Source organism: Mirounga angustirostris, unplaced genomic scaffold (assembly GCF_029215605.1).
Source record: "Mirounga angustirostris isolate CCGP_5_RB_7025 unplaced genomic scaffold, mMirAng1.0.hap1 SCAF_3, whole genome shotgun sequence".
Taxonomy (NCBI): domain Eukaryota; kingdom Metazoa; phylum Chordata; class Mammalia; order Carnivora; family Phocidae; genus Mirounga; species Mirounga angustirostris.
The window spans coordinates 15,790,153-15,814,872 of NW_026991711.1; the positions used below are offsets into that span (position 1 = coordinate 15,790,153).

Genomic DNA, 24,720 nt, shown 5'->3' on the forward strand with positions numbered 1-24,720 from the left:
CAGTACAAGAATGAAAAGAAGGTAATCATTCATAACTCTGACCATCTGCGTATTAAGTAAAGCCCGATTTTATACTGGTGTCACTTGACACGAAAACTTTCCAGACCCCACTTCCCAGCCACCCCAATTACGCCTAGCGGGCCAGGTTTGGGCAGAGAAGAGATGCGCCTGCGCAGTAGCGCTGCGCCACCCGCGCACCCAAGGGCCCCGCCCAGCCCGCAAGTGGGCGGGGATAAGTCGGCCGGGCCCCGGAAGCTGCTGCCGCCTGCCCTACTGACGTGTCGGGGCAGCGAGACGCGTCGCGAAAAGTCGCGGTGGAACTTACCTGCGGTGTACAGATCTGGCGCTTTACGCTGCCAGGCACTGCTGAGCTGGGAGATGTCAGCTGCAGTCCGGACGGAGCCCTTGGGTCCTCCCAGCAGCTTTGCGAAGCGGCTCCTGGTGACCGGGGGTGCTGGTTTCATGTAGGTAACGGCGCCGCTGGCCGAGTAGTGGCTCCCCAGAAACCCCAACCTTTTCCTGAGCCTCTGCTTGCTCTTGGCAACTTGGAACCAGCTTGGGGGGGGGTTCTGATACGGGGCGGGGGGGGGCTCTTAACGCACGAACAGGATCAGCCTACCTTCTTCCCCCTCTCCCGGTCTGCGAAGACTTGGTTCCTTTGAAACTGCGACTTCTTTAAGATGCCTCCCAATCAAAACCAAGGTGCTGTGGTTCCATCTGCCCTCTCACCTGGCCCGGGATGCACCTGACACAATTCTGAGTGCCCCGACATTGCAGTAAGCTTCTCACCAACTGCCCCAGCCTCCATCCCGCCCCCTCCGTACACAGGCAGGCCTTGTACGTATAAGCGCCAAGAAACGAGTTTTGAATTATAGTAGGACATTCATTTATGCAGAGGGCTTAAAAACAACAACAACAAAAAACTCTCTTTTGGTGCTTTGACCTGGATGAGATATGGGATGCCTCTTTCTCTCTCACACCCACATGCAATCAGTGAGCCCTCTTTCACTGCTTCCGAAGCGAACACTTCTCTCCCCTCCCCCTCCTCTTCTAGTCCTCATTACTGTCTTCTGTCTAGATTACTACTGTAGCTTCCTGATTGGTCATACTGCTTCCCCTCTTGTTCCCTTAAAGTCTGTTCTGCACAAAGAAGTCAGTGTTTGTTAAGTAAGTGCATAAGAGTTTTACCCCAGTGGTTCCTGTCAAACTTAGAATACAATCCAAACTCTTTAGCATATCTAGAAGACTCAGGTGTCCGGGCCCTACTTTTCCAACCTGATCTGCCATTCTGCCTCTTTGCTTTTCTGTACCTGCCACACTTAACCTTTTTGGAGTTCCTGGAACACACGAGGCCCATTCCTCCTGTCTTGAGGCCTTTGCACTTGCTTCCCCTTTGGTTAGAGTGCTTGCATCTCTCAGTTCGGATGGTTACTTAGATATCACGTCCTGGGACAGGCATTACCTGGCCATCCCATCTAAAATAGCCCCTTTCCCAACTAACACACTAATCACTACCTGAAGTCTGAAGTTATTTTGTGTATTAGTGTTTACTTGCTTATTGTCTGCATCCCCGCTGTAGAATGTCAACCGGATGAGGGCAGAGACTACTGTTCACTCAGCATCTATAAAAATGCCTGGCTTATTTTACAAAGGTCTTCAGTAGTTATTGAATGGACAAATGCGCAGGTACCAACAGGAAACTCCCAATGTCTAGTGGAAGAGGAGCATGGGAATCACCTCCCCCATTAGCACCTTAAATCACCTCTTCAAATCTGACAATAACTTGGAGGAGGGTATCAGACAGGCAGGGTTTATCTAATGAGAAGAGGGGCATGGGCATAAAAGGGTGGTCCTTGTGTGAGAATGCTGGTCCCGGAAGGGCAAGTTCTAGAAAATGATGTGAAAGGGCCGTCAAATACAAACTCTGAGTTCATAATTTGGTCAAGGGCTGTCCTTGTTCCTGGGAGCCCAATGTTTTTGTGTCTATGAGAAAATCTGGTGGATCATCTCACTGACAGATGTCTCTGGTTCCACTTCAGGTCCTCGGAAAGCCAGGAGCCACTATGGCTTTCTAACTCAGGATGGCCTCAGCCATTATTAGCCTTGGAAACCTAGGTTTAATCTAGAACCTCCCAGAGGATTCTGGTTTACACGACCAAATTCTTGTACCAAGAGATAGCAATTGCAGTAGGGTTACTGTGAACATAGACAACTCCTATGCTCATACTAACTTAAGTTTTACATAGTTATACCTACAGTGTCTTAAAAGGTATGTTACAGTTTCAGTCTATCTGTACTGACCACCACCCATTGTATTTATCCTGCTTTGCTCCCACACTCAAAGCACATGGACAAAATCATTTGGTTAAACTATTTTTTTTCCTTATACCTAGGACCAGTAAATTCTCTTTTCTACACAGTGCAAAGGGATATCGATATATCAGTACCGATTATTGATACTGTGAGAAAGTTAGTGAAAAGTGGGGGTGGGGAAGGAGTGTATTCAGTGTAGTTATGTTATTTCTGTTATTTTGCAGAAACTTAAAGGTATCTTTGAATGTTTCCTAATACTCAACAGGTTAAGGTAACATTTAAGAAATGTGAAGAATTTAGGGAAAAGGTTAAGTTTTCTACTAACACAATATACTTTTTTCTTAAAGCGCATCACATGTGATTGTCTCTTTAGTAGAAGATTATCCAAACTATATGATCATAAATCTAGACAAGGTGAGTTTTATAAAAATGAGCTTCATGCACTGACATTTATGTACATTTTTTTAAAGTATTAGAATCTTATCACGCTGATATTTTAATTTTTTATTTAGTCATTTTAACAACTTAGGGGCCTACATAGTCATGTGATCATGCTGTATTTAATCTTAGTCTTTTAAAAGTTTTTCATTATGATAGCCCATAAAGTAAAGGTTGTAAGTGCAGTATTTTTACCAAAAGAAAATCTTCAACCTAAATATTTAGTGTAATCTTGTGATTATTAACCTTTTTCCAGAGTTGGGATACTCTCATTATTTGATTTTATTATTTTATTATAACTTATAATTTATTATTTTATTAGAACTGCCACCTCTGGAAAATTACACATCTACTTCTTAAATTAAAACTAAAAAATTTAGCTTTGAGGATTTTTCTGTAATAATTGAAGTCTCCCTGGAGAGTCTGAAAGCCATGATTGGTAATCACTGGATTTTTTTACTTTAAACACAGATGCGATTAGTTACCTTAGTTTCATAAAATGTAATAGTAAAAATCTATAGACAGAATAATCTGTAGGTCTTATCAATTTTTGCCTGCCTTACTATCAGGGGTAGTAATTTTTTTCCCCCTTTGTATGGGGATTTACCAGCAATTAACTCGGGAAACAGTGTAATGAGTTATAATATGTATACACAGGTGTAATTGTTTTCAAGTACTAATTCCTTTGCAGTAAGAAATGGTAAGCTTTTCTGGTGGCTGGGGGCAAATATGGGCAGAAAAATTTTTTAAAGGAGGGGTTTCTAAAAAGTAATTTTTTTTTATTTTGAAAAGGTAACAAAATTGCATGGTTTTTGTTTTTTACTTTTTAAGATATCAGAGACTTCTTCTAAAAACACAAAGAACAAACACTTTAAGAAGACATGTTTTTATATTATGATCAGAACATCTACAGTCTTTAAAATATTTTATAGGAAAAACTATTATCACTTTTTGTGTTGTTTTCTCCCCCTCCCTCACTTAATTGTTTTAAGCTGGATTACTGTGCAAGCTTGAAGAATCTTGAAACCATTTCTAATAAACAAAACTACAAATTTATACAGGTATGAAACTTTTCTTATAATTATGTAATTATTATGGTGTGTCTCTAGCCATTCAGACATTTTATCTTTCTACTTCGCAAGCTTGTGTAATGTGGGCTTGGAAAGCATGCTTATTAAAGACCTTTTAATTTCCAGAAGTACCACGTGCTATAGAGAATACTGATTTTATTTATTTTTTATTTTTTTTAAAGATTTTATTTATTTATTTGAGAGAGAGAGAATGAGAGAGAGAGCACATGAGAGGGGGGAGGGTCAGAGGGAGGAGCAGACTCCCTGCAGAGCAGGGAGCCCGATGCGGGACTTGATCCTGGGACTCCAGGATCATGACCTGAGCCGAAGGCAGTCGCTTAACCAACTGAGCCACCCAGGCACCCGAGAATACTGATTTTAGATTAATACCACTATAAAGCTGCATGTGATATTTGGTGCCTTGGCAGATCTATGGGGAGGTGATTGAACTTTCGTGGTTTATGATTTTTAGGTCCTCACTAGCCTTAATGAGGCCTTGCTGGGATTTAAAGAGATTGGTATAAAGGGGACTGTTAATCAGGCCAGGCAACAGCCAAAAAGCCCAACATACAGCCCATGGGATGATCTTCTTCTATGAGGGTGGATTGATTGGCTCTGGAAGGCTGAGTCTTACTAGGCACTCTTAGAAGAGTCCAAAGTATAAACCAGAGAGCCAGGTCATTAAGTTGCAAAGGGAAATTTTAATGTCAGATGAAACTATTTAACTCATGATTTATGTTTTTCTTTAAAAAAGATAATCTATAAACTCTCTTTTTCACCACAAATTATAAAGAATATACTGAGCAAACATTTTATAATTCTACTCTTCTATATGAAAGTGTTTCTTTCAGTCACCAAAGAATACATATTTTTAGAAGAATTAAATGTACATATAAAATCAAAAGTACTCATAAGTTCACTTAGTTGTGGTGAAACACATTTTTAAAAATGTCATTGTAATTGTTACACTTACTTTAAATATATTGCAATAATGGTTACCTCAAACTTTAAAAATATGTTTTAAAGGTTTCCTGTTAACATGAGCTTGGCAAGAATGTTATGGGAAAAAGCTAGCATGGTTCTTAGTCGTAGTTGGTGTTTGATAAAATACTGTTTTAGACACATTTGCAAAAAAGTATCTTGAATTGAATATCTTATATCCTAGGATGCTGGAGAAATACATCATTACTATACTTACTTGACTCCTTGGTTGGATTTTCAAGATATTCTCTATTAAAGCAGGGTGGTGGTGGTGGGGGATTAATTTTTTTCTTATCAATGTTTGGGTTCATGTAGTAAAATAGTTATTACCAATGGGAGTGCTGAATGAAATTTTGCTTTTTCCTGTTTGCTTTTCATATAGGGTGACATATGTAATTCTCACTTCGTGAAACTGCTTTTTGAAACAGAAAAAATAGATATAGTACTACATTTTGCTGCACAAACACATGTAGGTAAGCCTTGTTTTATGTTATAGTTACGAAGGGCATTTTTTTTCCCCAGTGACTAATTAGCCTAAATCAAAGTCCAGTATTGAAGTCAAACAAGTAGGGGCTTAATATGTCTTTGAAAGAGCACATGCCATGCCCTACCAGGAAAACTGGGTGCTTTTCCAGGCACTTTTATTCATGTAGGTTGAAATATAACCTTGAATGCTATCTTAAAACTTTGAGTTTAACTAAATTCAATATAGTGATTACTTCTGGGGAGATGGGCCTTCAACTGTGTTTTTAATTTTTTTTTTTTTTTAAGCTGGGTCTTGTGTATACACGGTTGAACATTATATTATTATCCATACTGTTTTGTGCATCTGAGATATCTTCTAATTGTCTACCATTTTATATTGTGCAATATACCATACTTTCAGAAGAATTTAGAAGTAAAGCTAAATGAGTAATGATGATATGAATACCCATATAGCCATCACCTGAACAAAAGATAGAATGTTGCTGAATCCTCATTGGTAGTTAGTATATTATTGCCTTATTACCTGATTTTAAAATTATAATTTCCCTTGGTCTTCTCCACAGTATATTTAGGAGAGTATAACAGAATATTGAGATATTCCTCATTCCTTTTTATTTTCATATACTCCATTGCGTAGATGTACTACATTTGTGTTTGTTTCCTACATTTGGCTATTTAAATAGTAAGTACTGCAGTGGATGGCTTCGTGCCTGTGTCCTTTGTATATTTGTCAATTGATGTTGGGTAGGGGTTCCTAGAAGGAGGAATTCAGGGTAGAGTAGTTTGCTAGGGCCGCCATAACAAAATACCACAGATTGAGGGCTTAAACAACAGAAAGTTAGTTCTTACCTTTCTGGAGGCTGGAAGTCCAAGCGCTGGCAGGGCCGGCTTCTCCTCAATCTTCTCTCCTTGGCTTGCAGATGGCCACTTTCTCACTGTGTCCTCACATAGTTTCCCCCTGCGCATCCCTAGTGTTTCTTTTTGGGTCAAAATTTCTTCTTTGAAGCATACCAGTCATGTTGGACTAGGGACCCGAATGACCTTATTTTTATTCAGTCACCTCTTTAAAGGCCCTATCTCCAAATACAGGCACATCCTGAGGTACTTGGGGTTAGGGCTCTATCATGAATTTGGGGGAACACAGTTCAGCCCGATAACCAGGCTTAAGGGATAAAAGCATATGTAATTTACCTAGATATTGAGAAATTTCCTTCCCTAGGGGTTGAAGCGCATTGTATTCTTACTCCTAATGTATAAAGTATCTGCCCCCATAGCCTCACCAACAGAAGGTATTGTCAAATTTTAAAATTTTTTGCCAGTCTGATAGTTAAGGAGTGGTATGTATGAGTTTTCATTTTGGATTTTCCTTACTGTAATTGAGGCTGAGCATCTTAAGCTTAAGGACCTTTGTATTTCTTGTCTAAACTAGTTGTTTATGTCTCCTATCCAAAAGGGTTGTTCCTTTTTATTTTTTATAACTTCTTTATAGATTGAATATATTAGCCCTTTGTTTCTGATAAGTTCAAATATTTGTCCCAGTTTGTCATTTGTCTTTTTACTTTGTTTATAGATTTTCTGGTTGTTTGTTTTTTCTATGCAAGAGCTTTTACATAGTCAAACTGATCAGTTTTTTTTTTTTCCTTTTGTTTCTGGATTGTGAGCCATTTTTAGTAAAGTTCCCCTCATTCCCAGATTATAGAGAACCTATTCTTCAAAGTAAATTTATTTTAAAAATAATTTATCCAGCATTTATTGTGTTTTCAGCAATAACAGATTGATCTGAAAAGCCTTGCCGTCTATTAGGAGAAACTAGAAGTTTCAAGTTTTAAATTTAAGAATGTTTTAAATTTAGATGTATCATTTTTTTCTTTTTAGAATAAGAAAAAAGTGTTTCCTGCAAATTTAGCACTGATAGTTTTCTAGGTTGTAAGAATTTTCATGTACTTCATAATTTAGGCTTAAAGCAATCATAAGTAGCAATGTATTTTTGTTATTTTTTTAAACTATTGCAGTTGTGCTGAATGAAGAGAAGTGAATAGAGCTTTCCTTAAACCCAAGTCTACTGTTGGGTATTTGTTTTTTCCTTTGGATGGAATTGTTCAAGCTTTTTCTCTTTTTTTAGATCTTTCATTTGTACGCGCCTTTGAGTTTACGTATGTTAATGTCTATGGCACTCATGTTTTGGTAAGTGCTGCTCATGAAGCCAGAGTGGAGAAGTTTATTTACGTGAGCACAGATGAAGTATACGGAGGCAGTCTTGATAAGGTAAGCTCAGAAATGGTATGTTTCACCTACTTACCATGGACCACAGTGCAAATCTGTCTTATTAAAACCTTTTGTGGGCTTTTTTCATCCCCTCATTATACACACTGAGGGACTCCAAAATGTTCATATTGTGACGCAGGCCTTCAGGGTTCTGCATGTTCTGGCCTCCCTCTAGCTTTCCAGCTTCATCTCCTGTTTCTCTTCTCTAACACCAACCTCCTTTGGACACAGTTCTGTCCCAGGACCTTTGCACTTGCTGTTCTCTCTGCCTGCCTTATAGAGTTGTTGTGAATGCTGCTCTATAAAAAATGCTTAGAAAAATGCCAGGGACATAGTTGGGGTTCAGTAAATGTCTTCTAATGTGCAGTAATTAACATTTCAGGTTTCTAATATGTTTTCTGATTTTTCTGCTTAGAAACTGTGCATAATAGGTGTATTTTTTAATGCATCTTTTTAAAATTAGGAATTTGATGAATCTTCACCCAAACAACCTACAAATCCTTATGCATCATCTAAAGCAGCTGCTGAGTGTTTTGTACAGTCATACTGGGAACGATATAAAGTAAGAACTGATTTCAGAACTCCTTTTGAATCATTTTTCTTTTGACTTAGGTGATACAACTCCAAGTTAGCATTAGCGACATTCCATTTTTAGAGTTGAAGACATAGATTGAGGAGTTTATATATTAAGGAGTTTAAAATACTTATTTCCTATATTGTGTGGACAAAGTAGGACCTACTTCTTGTTCAGTTCACCACTTAAAGGAATAATTTATGTATATGTTTTCTACTTCAGTGGTACGTAGAGTATTACAGGTGTAGGGAAAAGCCCTCTTGGAATATCCTGATTCCCAGAATCCTGTGGAAGACAGTGGGGGCCAGATTCTGTGACCTGCCACATGCTCGTCTCTGCATGGTTCACCTCTCTTGGCTCCTCGTGAATGGGAGTTGACATTTTCTTGCCTTTTGTTTTCCATAGCACCGGCCCTTTTCCCTTTCGTAGAAGCTCTTTTTATTTGTAAGTGTTGGTGCATCAGGGAAAGACAACGTGAAGTTTCACATCTAACCAAACCTAAGGTCCAAGACGCAGTCTCTGAAATCATCGGGTAGACATTCCCTTAATTTCCTGCTATCAAACCTAACTAACCTGCCCCCATCTATATTCATCCTGCTCTTGTCCCAGGAAAGAAAATATTCCTTTTCCTTTTACGAGCCTCTGCCTTTCTCTGAATCCTATCTTCTCCCATATTTTCAGGAACCTTACATCAGAAAAAAATCCCTTCGCTTCTGTCCTTAAGGTGCGTGGAGTTACTTAGCTGCAGGTGTCCATCTTTTAGGACTGCCTATCTTCAGAAAATCATTACAATTGGACCTCTTATTGCATTAACATTGACTACTTTTTTAAGTTTCCAGCCGTCATCACGCGAAGCAGTAATGTTTACGGACCACATCAGTATCCAGAAAAGGTACATTTTGTGAATCCATGGTGTGTTTTTAGTGATTATAGCTCCTCATTATTTAAGATAATCTCTCTTCAGTTATTTGTCTGGAATAATTTCTGCTGTAATTGTACATAATTATAATCACTGTATAGGCCACACATGCAAATCTCATCAGGTTTAGAGTCTGAAGACCTGAGTTCAAGTCTCAACCTGACACCAGATGGCGTGACCTGAGGCCCTTGGAGCATCATCTTTGAATTGGGGGATAATGAAAACACTCAGAAGGGATCTTTGAAGGGTCCAGTGAGATGATAATGCGGAAATGCCTGGTGCTCTTCACGGTTCTGAAGCACTATAGAGCATTCTGTCAAGTTGCTGAAGACTCCTTCCTGGTTTGCAATCTAGAAATTTGAGAGCTAGTTAGAGAGTCCTGCGGGAAGCTTGTACAGAAATTTGTCTTCCCGTCTGCTGACTCACTGTTCCCCAGCTCCTCTTTACTGTTGCTGGCCTGAATGTCTTCCAGAAAGTAGTACAAGTAGTGAATAAAGAAATGTAGTTAAAAGGCTGAACCAACTGTGCAGTTGGTTCTGTTATCATTAAGCCTAATTGAAGTAACCATTACCTTCTGTGCCTAAAAATTTGGAGATAGGGTTTTTCACTTTCCAGCTCATTGCATTTATCTATTCGGCCAAAGAAAGGGGCCATGTCATGATCTCTTGGTCTTAATATCTACTTTGCTTAATTTGGGAAGTATCTTTCAGAGGTGCGTTGTAAGTTTAATAATATATCTCACCCTGTTTAACATGACTTTTCTTTGAGGTCAATGGCACTGGAATTTACTTCTTATTAATTTCACAAGCACTGATTGAATAGGTGCTGTATGCAAAGCAATAAATAAGATATGATTCCTGCCCTTATGAAATCAAAGGTGAGCGTTTGTGATGAGATCAAACTGTTCATGAAGACTTTTTCTGAATTTTTACACTATTTGTATCATTTTGTCTTTATGTTTGTCCAGCAGATATCTTGTTTTTGTGAAATAGGAAGCTATTTTAGAGTTCTCTCACTTATCAAAATTACAATAGCTTTTTTCTTGAACTGATAAGAATTAGAATTTACCTCTATGTATATTTCTTAATAATCATAATCTATTAATCTTAAGATGAGTTAGATTCATATTAATGAGTGAATTTCCAATGTCTGAAATGATATTTAAATATTCTTTTAGGTTATTCCAAAATTTATATCTTTACTACAACACAACAGGAAATGGTATGTTATTATTTACCTTTGTACCCATATGTTTTTCTGGTATGTGGATAGTATTCAGTGACAGCCTTTCTTGAAAATCATAGTCTTAAGAGTTGAAGGCCAGAGAATGGAATGTTTCCAACAAATTTATGAATTCCTTCTACAATCAATGTGATGGTTCTTTAAATAATTACAATCTGTTACTCATCTTTATAATTTACTTAGATAACTTGAATTTTTTTTATAATTTCAATTCTTAAATAATGTATCCTAGAACTTTGAATTATCGCATTAAGATCTGACATCAGTCTTTATATAATTTTACTTTTCCAAAGGATTTATCTAATTCACAGAGCTATACATATTTCTTCAAGATGAATTTAAGGTAGAAAATTGATGAATAACTTATTTCTCAGGGGTCATTTATATGTTTGCAACTTACCCCCTGGTGCTGTAGGAGGTTCGGTGGTCATTTAAAAATTACGGATAAAATTTAGAAAAGTCATGAGAATTTGTGTTTTCAGTAAGAGATTTCTAGGCTCCCCATGGGAATTGGCTTCTCTGGAGTTGTGTTACCCTGGTTGGGGAGAGCTTACTTTTTATACTTTATGATCCCTTTCATTTAATCTTTTTAGCTGCATTCATGGATCAGGGCTTCAAACAAGAAATTTCCTTTATGCGACTGATGTAGTAGAAGCATTTCTCACTGTCCTCAAGAAGGGGAAGCCAGGTGAAATTTACAACATCGGAACCAATTTTGAAATGTCAGTTCTCCAGCTTGCCAAAGAACTAATACAACTGGTATGTATATATTGCAAAAGGGTAGTGTTTTCAGAATTGTCATTAAATTAGTGGCACTAATCATTTAGTCAAAATCAGCAATTTACAATTTACTCAGTTGGAAAGTGAATGAGTAAAAAAATGAAAAGTACATGGAGATATGTCATTACTGGACGTTCTATCACTCATTTATAACAGCTTTTCAGGAAAATAACAATCCTAACACATTCAGTGTAGATATTCATTATAACAAATACTTCAATGTCAGAATACAAAACTGTGTGTGCTAATCTTAAGGATCGATGACCTGTAAGTAATTATAGTTGGGAGTGTATGTATGTATGAGTGAACATCAATTCTCAGTCTCAGGATTCAGTAGAAAGGGAGACTTGGTGTACTGAAATACTCTTCCTTTACACTGCTCTCAGAATACTTTGTACTCCAAACATGTGGGTTTTCCATACCAAGAAATTCTCAGAGACAAGCTGGATGACCTCTTATTTAACTCAATTCTGACATTATCTGCCTGGAGACGGCTTCAGATCCCATAGGCTAAGGGCTTAGTCCTCCCAAGGACGATCCCCTGCTTCATGCGCCAACCACAAAACCTGGTTGTCCCCTGTGCTTCTGACCACTGGTGATAGGGCAGAGGTGTTTAGCCAGAGTGACTCACAGAAGTCACACACACAACGACTCACTGGCTCATTGCAAAGGATAGAAGTCAGGAACAGCCAGAGGGAGGAGATGCCTGGGGCGAGGTATGAGAGAGGAGCGTGGATTGATCATGCACTCTGGGCTTGCCACCTTCCCAGTACCTGCATGTTTTCAGCAGCTCAGATGTTCTCCAAACCCCCTTGTTTTGTTTTTTTATGGAGACTTCATTAAGTAGTCATGATTGGTTAAATCATTGACCACTGGCTATGAATTCAACCTCCAGCCCTCAGAGCACAGGGTTGGTTCCCTTGGCAACCAGCCCCCATCCTTAGGGGCTTTCCAAAATTCACTCATTAACATAAACTCTGGTGTGCTTAAAAGGGGCTTGTTATGAATAGCAAAAGACACTTTTATCTCTCATCACTTAGGAAATTCCAAGGGTTTAGGAACTTGGATAAAGACCAAATACATCCTTCATATCATAAATTACAGTATCATACTGACTAATAACCAAGAGTCAAAAAATTAATTTTCTCCCCTAGTTTATGCAGCGTGTATTCTGTGTGAGCTTCAGATGGAATGTGGGTTATAAAGCATGGAAAGTGTTACTAAAATGCTCTTCATTTTAGCTGTCTCCTCCACTTTGAAGGGGTTATTTTTCTTTTGTAAAGATTTATTTATTTATTTGAGAGAGAGAGAGATAGAGTGTGCGCATGGGCAGGGGAGGGGAGAGGAGAGGGAGAGAGAATCTTCAAGCTGACTCCGTGGGGCTCGATCTCACGACCCTGAGATCATGACTTGAGCCAAAATCAAGAGTTAGGTGTTAACAGAGGGCATCACTGAGGCACCCCAAGGGGTTGTTTTTCTTGTCTTTTTAATCAGCTATTGAATACCTTTGTTATTCTCTGGTCTTGTTTTGTAATTTTGACTCAAAAGCCTTCTCCATTTTGACAGATCAAAGAGACCAGTTCAGAGTCCGAAATGGAAAACTGGGTGGATTATGTTAATGATAGGTGAGTTACAAGTTAAAACATTGGGGAAAGGTTGTGAAATCTTAGATACTTATACAATTCTAAAATATATGGACTTAACCAGAAACTACTATTATTGCTCTTGAATTTTCAGCTAAAATACTTTTTCCTAATTATGTGTCAAAAGAATAAAGTGTAACATTATTGCCTACTAGCTGTGTGACTAAAGAAAGTTACTGACCTTTTCCAAGTCTGACGTCTCCTCGAATGTGAAATAGGGATAATAATGTCTTGTTAACAGAAGTATTTTAAGGTCTTATTTATAATGTATATAAAGTACCCAGGGTGTAGAACATAAGAGCCCTAATACATTTATGTGGATTTATTTATTCATTCATCAAACATTTAGGTATGAGGCACTGCATTCATACCCAGATCATGGCTGAAAGCAGAAAAGGGTGAGCCACGGAGAGGGTTAGGCCTCTGGGATTACAGATGCTTTTTTTTTTTAATATGTACTTTATTTTACAAATTTTCTATAAGTGTGTCATCAGGGAGAATTTTTTAAGAAAAAATTTGAATTATGGTAAAGATTCATGGACACACATTAGTTCTCTTAGTATTAAATTTGTAAATATATATCCACAATGTCATTTTAAATCTGTTTTGTTTTCCAAGACCTACCAATGACATGAGATATCCAATGAAGTCAGAAAAAATACATGGCTTAGGATGGAGACCCAAAGTGCCTTGGAAAGAAGGAATAAAGAAAACAAGTATGTTATGCATTGATCCTTTTGGTGCGGGGGGAGAGGAGATTCAGAAAAATTTAAAGGGAACATAATTTACTTTTAGAACACTATAAATTCAGTAGAATGTCGTGATGCATCATTTTCACTTTTCAAGTTATTACATCTCATATATTTCCAGCAATAGTAACATATCTCCTAAGCATCTTGAATTTCACACCCAGACTTCTGCTTAGGCTTCCTGTGTCTTATCAGCATTTGTCAGAAACCTAGTTCATTGATACTTAGGTGCAAATTTTTCACTTTTTTCACATCCTTTAAAGGTGTGAGTTTTAATGTCACAAGTGTCTTATTATTATTCCATCTTTCTTTCTTGGTAATATGTAAAATAATGGTCCATTTTGAGGTCAGTGGCATCTTAGATTTGATGAGATATCGACAGTTGCAATCTTTGAGTGTCTTAAGTCTTTATATTGAAACAAACAAAATTTAGTATGTGCAGAAATAGCCATTAAAATGAGCATATATAAAATCTGTATATATGTTAAAGTTTTGTTTAAAAATGTATTTATGAGAAAAGATAAACTCACATGTAGAAAAGAAGTGTTCATTTAGAGCTTGACACAGAGTAGATGTGTTGAATTTTTAAAAGCCAATTCAAAGATAATTTATCATTTTTAAACTAAAAAAACACTTTACTGGTAGTATAGCCACATAAACTAATTTTACATATTACCAGAAGGAAGATCACACCATCTCATTATGCCTGTAATGTAGTATTGCTGCATTTACATGAGCAAAACATTGCATTTTTTTCTGTAACTTTAAAACCAGTGCAAATGACTTATCTCTGTCCCTGAATTTCTTAGAATGTCTTAAACACTTACACCAGCAAATTCAGCACTGAAGGACTTTTGAAGTTAAAAAGAAAACAATAATTGATTTTTAAATCTAAGTTTTCGGGTATTAAAACATCTTGTGATCAATGACATTGGTTAGTTCAGAATCAAATTGTTTTCTTCGTGAGGCATCCCTTTGGCAAGACTGATTCTTACTTAAATTAAGAATCTAAGTAAAATTAGCTGAGTAGCTGATGGGCAGGATTTTTCTTACTTAGCAAGAACCCAGTAAATATTGGTTAACTGGTGTTTAGTGTTTTTTTTTTTATTTTCGTCTTTTGTTTTTTTCCTACCAGTTGACTGGTACAGAGAGAATTTTCACAATTGGAAGAATGCAGAAAAAGCATTAGAACCCTTTCCAGTACAACCACCATTTGTATAGAAAGGACAGTTTTCAGAGAAATTATCCTACCTCAACAAGCGATATGAAATCAAGTGACCAGATGAAGTGTCCTCTTCAGATGGAATTAGATTTGTGACTTTTGCATAAAATTCAAATGCAAAAATGCCTCAATATTTAGAATTGTTTTAGTATTGTCATATGAGTTAAATATCAAGATTCTTTCAGAAACCTTCTCTCCTGAAAGTCTGGAACCAGTAGGCCTAGAAAGACCTGTCTGTAGAAGGGGGGCCACGAAGGAGGAATCTCGTGGTTCTGAGAACCAGGATGGGAAACAGCTCTGCATGGATGACAGCCTTGGCTGGCACTGAACTCAGCTTCCCAGCCTCTCCCACTGCCCAGAAAGTCTCAAGTTTTCATTTTTAGGCAATATAGGATGAGCCATATGCCCGCATTCATCTTTTTTTAAAGATCTGATGTGCTATAATTGTTTTAAAATGGGAACAATGGACGAGTATTTAGCACTTTTTAACTTTTGATAATTTTGTAATATTAAGTTAAATGTTTTTTAAAAGAAGGATGTAGTTTTTATATTTTCGAAATCAGTTGTTGAACTATATATAAGTAACAGCGTATGAGAGAAGTTTTATCATGTATTTACCATTTAAAATGATTTTATTTATAAAAGTATCAATATTTTAATGTATTTAATGTAGAATGTGGCTTTATTTTTAGTAAGGTATGTTTTTATTTTGCTGTAGAAAAAATTTTATATTACTTGATTAAATATTTTTAATTCCTCTGTCTCCTAACGACTTTAAGATGACTTGAAAAAGCAACTGACTGGATATTGCATTGAGAAAGGGAAAGGAGTCCAAGACTGCCCAGCTTTCTGGCTTCAGGGCATGAATGATGGCTTGTTTCCTCTGTGGAGTGGGTAGCAAGGTCATTAACTCGGAAGTGGTTAAAGGAGGGGGATAAGAGTGGAGTAAGGGCCTTGAGGAGGTGGAGATCAAGAAAAGAATAAGCAGATCCAAAGTTAATAAGAGGATTTGCGAAACAGGAGTGAAACACAAACTGAAGTTGAACATTATAGTTCCAGAATTCTGAGATGTGTAAAAGTAGATTGATCCAGAGGTGGGCATAGTCGGAGTCAGGAGGGACGGAGGGAGCAGAGGGCTGAGAGTGAGAATGACTGAAGTGATGCCCACTGGTCCTAGTTGTGTAGGAAAGAAAGCGCTTCTTGGGGGTGGCTGGTAGCTAGAAGAAATGGAGTGGGGAATGGGCACAAGGGCGTGGAGGTGAGAGCTTGGAGAGGCAAGGAAGTTATAGGTAGAAAATGGGACCAACTGAAAGCAAATGGTCTTTGGTGAACTTCGGTCATTGAGGGTAGATGACAAAATAAAAACACTCTCTGTGTCTTTTTTGGCACATATTTTTGTGTACACTTTTATTTCAGACTTCAATATACTCAATATAGCTTAACCTTTATCTAGTCTCAGGAGATGACCTTGGCAAGCATTAGGAACACAATGATAAACCAGTTAAAAAAAACCTTTATGCAAAAAGTGTAAAAAAAATGAATGTTCTACATCATATGTCATCAGAGAAGTACAGATTAAAACAAAGATTAGATACCTATTAGAATGGCCGAAATCTGGAACACTGACAACACCAAATGCTGATAAGGATGTGGAGCAACAGGAACTCTCGTACATTGCTGGTGGGAATGCAAAATGGTACAACCACTTTGGAATACAGTTTGGCAGTTTTCTTACAAAACTAAATGTACCCTTACCATGTGATCCAGCAATCGCACCCCTTGGCATTTACCCAAAGGAGTTGAAACTTACGTCCACACAAAAACCTGCAGATGTTTACATTAACTTTATTTGTCGTTGTCCAAACTTGGGAGCAACCCAGATGTCCTTCAGTAGGTAAATGGATAAATAAACTGGTGCATCCAAGTTATATGAACTGTCAAGCCATGAAAGGACCCAGAGGAAGCTTACCTGCCTATTATTAAGTGAAAGAAGCCAATCTGAAGGGAATGTGCAGAAACATGCTCAAATTTAACACCTGTAATGATAAAAGAAGAAGCAGGATTGGGCAGGATGATGGTGCTGCCTAAGGGTTTGCAGGCAGGAAGGGCAAATCCATACAGAAAAAGTATCGTGAGAATAGACCACTGGCCCTTTCAGGCTGGAAAGTGCCTGATGGAGTTAACTTACCACCAAGTAACTGGTTGGTTTCTTCAAGGAATAGTGTCCTATTGGGAGCTCAGCCTTTGTTGCCAGCAGGTTGGGTGTGTGGCAGTGGCAGCAGCTAGATTGGCCTTGGTAAGTGAGAGTCCGTGCTGGGGGCCCAAGAGTAGGTTCCATCTCTACATCTATGGTGAGTCCATTCCTATGCCCACTGTGGCAGTTCTGGGGTAGTTGATGGTGAAGGCTAGCCAAAGTCAATTAACCTACTCATTTTGTCTACCTGATAGTTAAGTGCCTCTTGCACGGTGGTTGCTTTCTAGTGGGCATCAACGTGTGACACCTGGATCTTCACACTCCCCAGCCAACCCCATGTGGCCATTCACACACCTCCAAGCCTGCCTTCTTATCTCTGCATCTCTAGTCTTTTTCCTTCCAAGTTTCCGAAGTGGCTAACCAGGCCATTCACTGCTGCCTATGCATTCATACATTTCTCACCTCAGGTCACTTCTATACAAAGTGCAGGAGCAAGTACACTGCTCAAAGCTCTGCTGTTTGACAGATTTCTCCTTTGCGCATTCTTTTAATGTCACCCCTGTGTGGTTTTTTGTTTTTTGGTTTTTTAAAGATTTTATTTATTTATTTGAGAGAGAGAATGAGATAGAGCATGAGAGGGGGGAGGGTCAGAGGGAGAAGCAGACTTCCTGCTGAGCAGGGAGCCCAATGCGGGACTCGATCCCAGGACTCCAGGATCATGACCTGAGCCGAAGGCAGTCGTTTAACCAACTGAGCCACCCAGGCGCCCCACCCCTGTGTGGTTTTAATGCAGCCCCCATCTATTTGTGGCTTGTACATTACAAGCCAACTGGTCTAGAACGTTGGGTTTTTTCCTCCCCTTTCAGTGGGTTGTCCGGGCCCTTTCACGAGGCCCCAGGTATAAGCTGAGAGGTAGAACCAAGCTGGTGACATCAGAGTCTAGCCTACCTGCTCCTGCAGCTTACTGGTGCCCTCTGATTGCACGCAGGCTCAATCCCAATGGGCCATTTTCATCTTACCATGGACTGCTACTGGGCCCACCTGACTCGATGGCTAGTTGGGTGCCTGAGTTTCTCAGGGCTGCCGTAACAAAATACCACAGACCGGGTGGCTTAAACAACAAATTTATTTTCTCGTACTTCTGGAGGCTGGATGTCGGAGATCAAGTTGTTGGCAGGGATGGTTTCTTCTGGAGCCTCTCTGCTTGGCTTGTGGATAGCCACCTTCACCCTGTCTTCATGTGGTCATCTCTCTGTGCATGCTCATGTCTGTGTCTAAATTCACTCTTCTTATAAGAACAGTGCTCGCCCCAGTGTGATCAGGATTGGATTGGATTGGATTGGATTAGCCCCACCCCCAGACCTCATTTTAATTTAAGTTTCTCTTTAACAACGTTATTTCCAAATACATTCTGAGGTATTAGAAGTTAGGACTCCAACATATGAATTGGGGAGGAGGGAGAACTCAATTCAGTCCATAACAGTGAGTCCAAAAGAACCCAGCATGTAATGGACAGTTCTGGAAACATGGTCACTTGATGTCAAGCATTCTGTCCAGTAACCTGCCAGGAGCTGTTTTCTAAAATCATAAAATTCTCCACCGTTCCCCCCAGAACCCTAGGTACCTGCACTGTGATTCTCCCACTGGGGCTTCCCATAAAATGTATGCTGCATCTCTGTCTATGACTGACACCTCCACTACCACAGGGCCTGCCAGAGCAGATGGCCCAAGTGGCGGGGGTACTTGCCTCCCAGCTTGGTCCTGCTGCAGGGCCCTCTCCCTGCCCCAGACAGCCTCCGTGTCACTCAGTTTATGGGCTGGAGCATTATCCCTACATGTGGAATGTGTTGCCTCCGGAATCCATAGAGGCCTCCCAGCCACTGCGCTTCCTTCTCTGTGGAAAAGCAATTTGATTTTCATCACTGGACTCCTAAGAATTTACTGAAATGGCAAGTCCTGAATATTCATGGGGTTTATCTTCCACCTTCTAGGCTGCATGTGCATTACCAAAGCCAGCTGTGTGCTAACCCCTCTTGCTAATCCTGCCTGATCAGCATGATGCCATCAGTTTAATAGATCAATGTGACATTCTTTTTTTTTTTTTTTTTAAGATTTTATTTATTTGTTTGACAGAGAGAGACACAGCGAGAGAGGGAACACAAGCAGGGGGAGTGGGAGAGGGAGAAGCAGGCTTCCCACGGAGCAGGGAGCCCGATGCGGGGCTCGATCCCAGGACCCCGGGATCATGACCTGAGCCGAAGGCAGATGCCTAATGACTGAGCCCCCCAGGCGCCCCTCAATGTGACATTCTGCATGATGGTCAGAAGACCCAAGTCTCTTCAGAGAGCAGAACCAGTAACATAGCCCTGGGGCAAAACCGTGAATGCACCTGGTTTCTGATGTTCTTTTTTGATTGAGATAGAAAAGAACACATTCACCAGATCCATGGCTGGATACTATGTTCCAGGGAACTTGTAATCTGCTCTAGCAAAAGAGATGCCGCAGGGCACGGCTGCTGCCGTAGGCGCCACTACTTGATGGAGGCGGCAACTGCCTGTGGCCATTCTCCAGCATCCAGCCAGATTGGTGAATTAAATGGTGACTTGATGGGGACCCGGCCCTGCGTCCTTGCGACCCTTTAGGGTGGTGCTCATCTTCATGGGCTCCTCCAAGTTGTGATTTTTTTTTTTTTAAAGATTTTATTTATTTGAGAGAGAGAGAGAGAGAGAGTGCAAGCGGGAGGAGGGAGAGGGACAAGCAGATTGCGAGCTGAGCGCAGAGCCTGATGTGGGGCTCCATCCCATGACCCGAAATCAAGAGTTGGAAGCTCAACCGACTGAGCCACCCACGTGCCCTGCGATTTTGTTTTTGATTTACTATCTCCCCTAAAGGAGGAGTTCAGGCTGTTTGGAAAAACCTGGGCCCCTGGCACTCAGGATAGGAATATCTGGGTGGATACCCATAAAGATTTTGACTCTTCGAAGTTTTTTAACTGTAAAGTTCTGAGTTTGGTCTTAGGTTTTTTTCTTTTCTCCTGTTTTAAGAAATAGGGCCCCCACACTTAACTGCCACTTGTTCGTTAACTGCCCTCAGCTTTTCTTCACCCGCTGTGGGGCATCCATGTGACTCAGGAACAACCAGCAAATTCCATGGTCCTCATATGACTTGCTCCCTGAACTTTTCAAATGCCTGAATTTTTGCAAGTTTTGGCATTGGGGTTGCCACTTTGCTCGTGTGCCCCACGCCCCACTCAGGATGGCATTCTCGTGACCAGCCAGGCCAACAAACCTAACTTACCACCTGCTTTGTTGCACCAACTCTTGGGACCATCTGTGTCAGTTGGATCCTCTGGGGAGTGGTGACTGAGACAGAGGTAGGGGTGCAAGCAGTTGATTGTAGGAGGGGGAATGCTTGTGAAAGATGTGCAAGGGAGGATGCTTATCTGGGCAGGAGGGATCCCCAGGCTGCAGTGCAGGTCAGACAGCTGCAGAAAGGAAGGGGAGGGGAAGCGTGGGCCGGGAGAGCCTAAGCCCACGATGTAGATCTGCCCAAACAAACCCCAGCCAACTCCACAGGGAGCCCCAGAGCAAAGACGGCTTGGCAGAGAAGTCTCAAACTGGGCAAAAATGCCGGATACCCCGTTGTGCTCAGTCGTTGGCTGGCGGCTGCGCTGAAAGAACTGAGGTGGATCCTGACGACTCTGCAGACAGGGGCTGTCCGCTAACTGTGCTCGCCGCAGCTGGATGACAAGCTCCATCTTGAAGGGAAATGCAAGTGGTGAGACCTCCATAGCCCCTGCTGGGCTGTCTGCCATGGGGAAGGGGTCTTGGGGCTTATCAGCTCCCTGCACAGACTTCCAACCAAACCACTTGCTTTTCAGCCAGTGCCTTGCCCTCTCCCCCTCCTTCCCCCCCGCTACCGTGCCCACCTTCCATGGCTCCTGGTACTCTGGGGACCTTTAGTGAGGTCTGCCAGCCCAACCTAGAGGTTCTGAGAAAACTTTCTGCAGATGACATTTGCGTTGTGCTGTGTTTTAAAGGATGAACCACAGTCAGTAGAGGAAACTGAGGAGGATCCCAGGCAGAAGGGCCAGCCCTGTGGAAACACCAAGCCGTGAACGATATTGTGTGTTCCCGGAACAGAGGTCCTCAGCAGTGCTCTCGCACAGATGTTCTCACAATGTGTCTCTAGTCCATGAGCGACATCAAAAACTGTAATGCGATACCACTTAGTACCTTTTAGGATGGCTATTATTTGAAAAAGCAGAAAATAATAAATAAATAATAAACATTATAAATAAATAAAATAATAAATAAAATAAATAATAAACATAAATAAATAAAATAATAAATAAAATAAAAATAAATAAAAAAAACATTGATAAGGATGCGGAGAAACTGGAACCCTGGTGCGTTGCTGGTGGGAATGTAAAATGGTGCAGCGACTGTGGAAGACAGGATGGCAAGTCCTCAAAAAGTTAGACATTGAATTACCAGATGACCCAGCAGTTCCCCTTCTAGGTATGTGCCTGAAAGAGTGGAAAGGAGGGGTTCAAACAGATTCTTGCACACCAACACTCATAGCATTATTCACAGTAGTCAGAAGTGGAAACAACCCAAATGTACATCTTTAGATGAGTGGACAAGTAAGGTGTGGTATACACAAATGATGGAATGGTAGAATTCCACTTATACGAGGTACCTACAAATAGACAAATTCATAGACACAAAGTAAAATAGAGGTTTACAAGGAGCGAGGGGAAGGGGAGATGGGGGTGAAATCATTTAATGCCTCAAAGTTTCTGTTTGGAGGGTGAAAAAGCTCTGAAAGTGCATAATAGTCATGGCTACCCACCATTGAATGCACTTCATGTCGTTGAATTGTATGCTTAAAAGTAGTTAATGATGGTAAATTGTATGTTGTGTATATTTTGCCACAATAATAATTATTTAAAAATGTGTCCCCCAGACCAACAGCATCTCTAGCACTTATTACAAATGCCAGTTCCTGGACCCCACCCCAGACTTACAGAATCTGAAACTCTGGCTGGGGCACCCGCATGTTTGAGCCCCACTGCTCTCCAACGTGAGAGGGGAAGTGAAGCTAGAGGGGAAAATAGGGGCCAGGGCCAGGTCCTCGAAGGCCTTGTGTACCCCAAAAAAGTGCTTGGACCTCTTCCTGCCGACAGAGAGCTCACTTGAGATTTTAAGGAAGAAATTGACATTGTTAGATTTGTGGGACTAAGCTTTTTCCCGATTTCAAAAGTAATGTGTGCTCATTGCAGAAAGCTTGGAAAGCTAAATCAATAAAAAAAGAAAATCACACTTGATCTACCATTGGGAGATAACCCCTGTTAATATTTAGATGTATATTCTTCGTTTCTTGGAGCATATATACACATTAAAAAAACAACAACAATATGGGATCATAATGGAGACATACTGTTTTGGAGTCTGCTTTTTTTTACACTAAGCAATATATCATGAATGTTTTTACATGTTATGAGATCTTTTGCCATTTTTATTGACTGCAGAATTACGTTTTTGATAGCTTATTCTGGCAACAGTATGGAAGATGAATTTGAGATTCTGGCAAGATTGAGCTCCTGCAGGGATCCGAGTTATGAAGTTGTTGCAATAAATCAGGCTGGTGATGATAAGGCGGAAAGCACCGCACTGCGAACAGGTGGTGTCGAGACAGACGGCAGAACTCTTTAGATCAAAAAAAAAAAAAAAAAAAGTGATTGATTATGCAGGGGGGTGCACTTTCTTGGGTGATATTTTAAGGTTTTGGATGTTAAATTGTTAAGAGAATGGTAAATTACATTTGGGGGAGATGTTAAGATGTAGAGATCCGTGGGACGCCCGAGCAGAGATACCTAACTAACTGGCCAACGTGCAGATCTAGAGCTCAAATTGCTGGGCAAGGTTCAAGATCTACAGATACATATTTAGGAGTTAAATGGCTATTAAAGCCCTGAGAGTGGATTAAATCTTCCCAAGGAGGGCACACAGAATGGCCAGGTGGGCAACACTGATTCACAGACAAGCCATGAGAAACACCAAGGTCTAAGTCGTAGGTAGAGGAGCCAAGGAGAACATTTAGAAGGGATTATTTAAAAGAAAAGAAAAGAAAAAAGTCAGAGGAGGGGAAGAGAACAGGGGAAGTAATACCACAGAAAGCAAAGGGTTCAACATTCAATGATAAGCAGCGGTCCGGCTGGAGTTCAGCAAGGCAAAGACTTTTAACAGTGTCTGTTTTGGCAATGTGTCGGCAAATTTTCTAGTCATTTTAGTGTAGTGCTGTGGGGAAGGAGAGCCTCTGGATAATAAAAGTTGAGTAGTGATTAGGGATCAAAGATAGGAGACATGAAATTTAGACCAGTTTTTCAAAGAGCTGAGAAAAGTCAAGAAATGGCTAGCTCTATGGAGGATGCAGGGTCATGGAAGGTGCACTTTAAAAATATATTTGTTCTAGAGGGGAGGGGGTGGGGGGATGGGTTAGCCTGGTGATTGGTATTAAAGGGGGTATGTATTGAATGGAGCACTGGGTGTTATACGCAAACAATAAATCATGGAACACTACATCAAAAACTAGTGATGTAATGTATGGTGATTAACATAATATAATAAAATTAAATTAAAAAAAATATATTTATATATTTGGTCTTTGTCCCAGGCTCTCGGCACAGCTCCTAAAACCTTAGGAATTTCCTGAGTGATAGGAGTGTCTTTGTTATTCATAATGAGCAGCTTCAGATCACAAGGGAGTTCATACTAATGAGGTGACTTGGGGTTGGGGCCCCAAGATAGCCTCAGGACAGGGCTGGTCACCAGAAAGATCAAGTAATTAGGGAATGGGATCTTTCAGCCCCACCCGCCAACCTGGGCAAGGGGCCAACGGCCTGGAGATCAAGCTCTATAAAAAACTCTTGAACCAGGAGATTTGCTGAGCTTCCAGGTTGACGATCTCGGAGTTGCTGGGAGGGGTTGCAGCCGGGGAGGGTGTGGGGAGCTCTGCACTCCTTATCCCACATCTTGCCCTGTCCATCTCTTCCATCTGGCTGTTCCTGGGTTGTATGCTTTATGATAAACTGGTTAATTGTCAGTCAAGTGTTGCCCTGAGTTCTGTGAGCTATGCTAACAAATTATGAGGCCCCACAAAGGTATCATGGGAACCTGCAAATTAGAGCCAACTGGTCAGAAGCAGAGGGAACATACTGGACTTGCCAGGGGTGTCTGAAGTCGGGCAGTCTGCTGAGACTGAGCTCTAGTCGGGAGTGAATCCTGCGGGATCTGATGGCCACTCCAGTTGGATAATGTCAATGGAACTGCATTGTTGGACGCCCAGCTGGTGTCCACAGAGATCTGAAAAACTGCTTGGTGTGGGAAAAACCCACACATTTGGGGGCCAGAAGTCTGAGTGTGGTAATAATAGAGAGTAGAGGAGGCAATCTAGTTTTTCTTCCAGAAGGGTTTTCAGAAGCTGCTCTATTTTGTTTTTAGCACCAAAGGGACTTCTAAACTATTCTAAACTGCAGCCTGGGCAGCAGAGGAGGAGAGATTGATGATCAGGGGTGGGTAATTACTGGGGGCAGTGTCTGAGGACATGGGCACCATGGGGAAGGACTAGCTTGGGGGGGGGGATGGGATCGGTGGTGTCCAGCTCATCCTCCTAGACCAATAAAAGCAGGAGTTGAGAAGAGTTTGGATATAGAGACATGAGGGAAGGAACGTGAGGGACATCACCGTGGCCTCAGTCTCTACTTGAGAGTAATGGGGGAAAGAGCTGAAGAGCGAAGTGGGGGTTTTGAAAAGACTCAGGGGCACGTGAGGGCAGGTTCT

The 24,720-nt window shown here is 40.7% G+C and overlaps 1 protein-coding gene across 6 annotated transcripts; it reads left to right on the forward strand.

The window, feature by feature from the left end:
• Window positions 1-238: 238 nt before the first annotated feature.
• On the forward strand, window positions 239-23,376 carry TGDS (TDP-glucose 4,6-dehydratase). 6 transcript variants are annotated; one of them, XR_006789982.3, is made up of 13 exons: window positions 240-464; window positions 2,661-2,727; window positions 3,744-3,812; window positions 5,185-5,275; window positions 7,411-7,553; window positions 8,017-8,115; window positions 8,960-9,019; window positions 10,224-10,267; window positions 10,882-11,047; window positions 12,635-12,693; window positions 13,330-13,427; window positions 20,452-20,653; window positions 20,916-22,417. XR_006789982.3 is itself a non-coding variant. In XM_045870144.3 (12 exons), exons 1-12 carry the CDS (start codon window positions 379-381, stop codon window positions 22,591-22,593), a joined length of 1,149 nt encoding a protein of 382 aa, XP_045726100.1. In that variant the 5' UTR covers window positions 240-378; the 3' UTR covers window positions 22,594-23,374. The 6 variants fall into 6 exon arrangements, 5 of the variants coding, with proteins under 5 accessions (XP_054362488.1, XP_045726100.1, XP_045726101.1 ...); XM_045870144.3 differs by lacking the exons at window positions 20,452-20,653; window positions 20,916-22,417 and adding an exon at window positions 22,427-23,374; XM_045870145.3 differs by having other exon boundaries at window positions 20,452-22,417.
• Window positions 23,377-24,720: the final 1,344 nt, after the last annotated feature.

Bases quoted from the DNA above. Each gene is read 5' to 3' on its own strand.
- TGDS (XM_045870144.3), top strand. From the start codon at position 379: ATGTCAGCTGCAGTCCGGACGGAGCCCTTGGGTCCTCCCAGCAGCTTT. The intron at 7,554-8,016 runs GTAAGCTCAGAA...TTTTAAAATTAG, and splicing joins ACGGAGGCAGTCTTGATAAG to GAATTTGATGAATCTTCACC. The intron at 12,694-13,329 runs GTGAGTTACAAG...TTGTTTTCCAAG, and splicing joins GTGGATTATGTTAATGATAG to ACCTACCAATGACATGAGAT.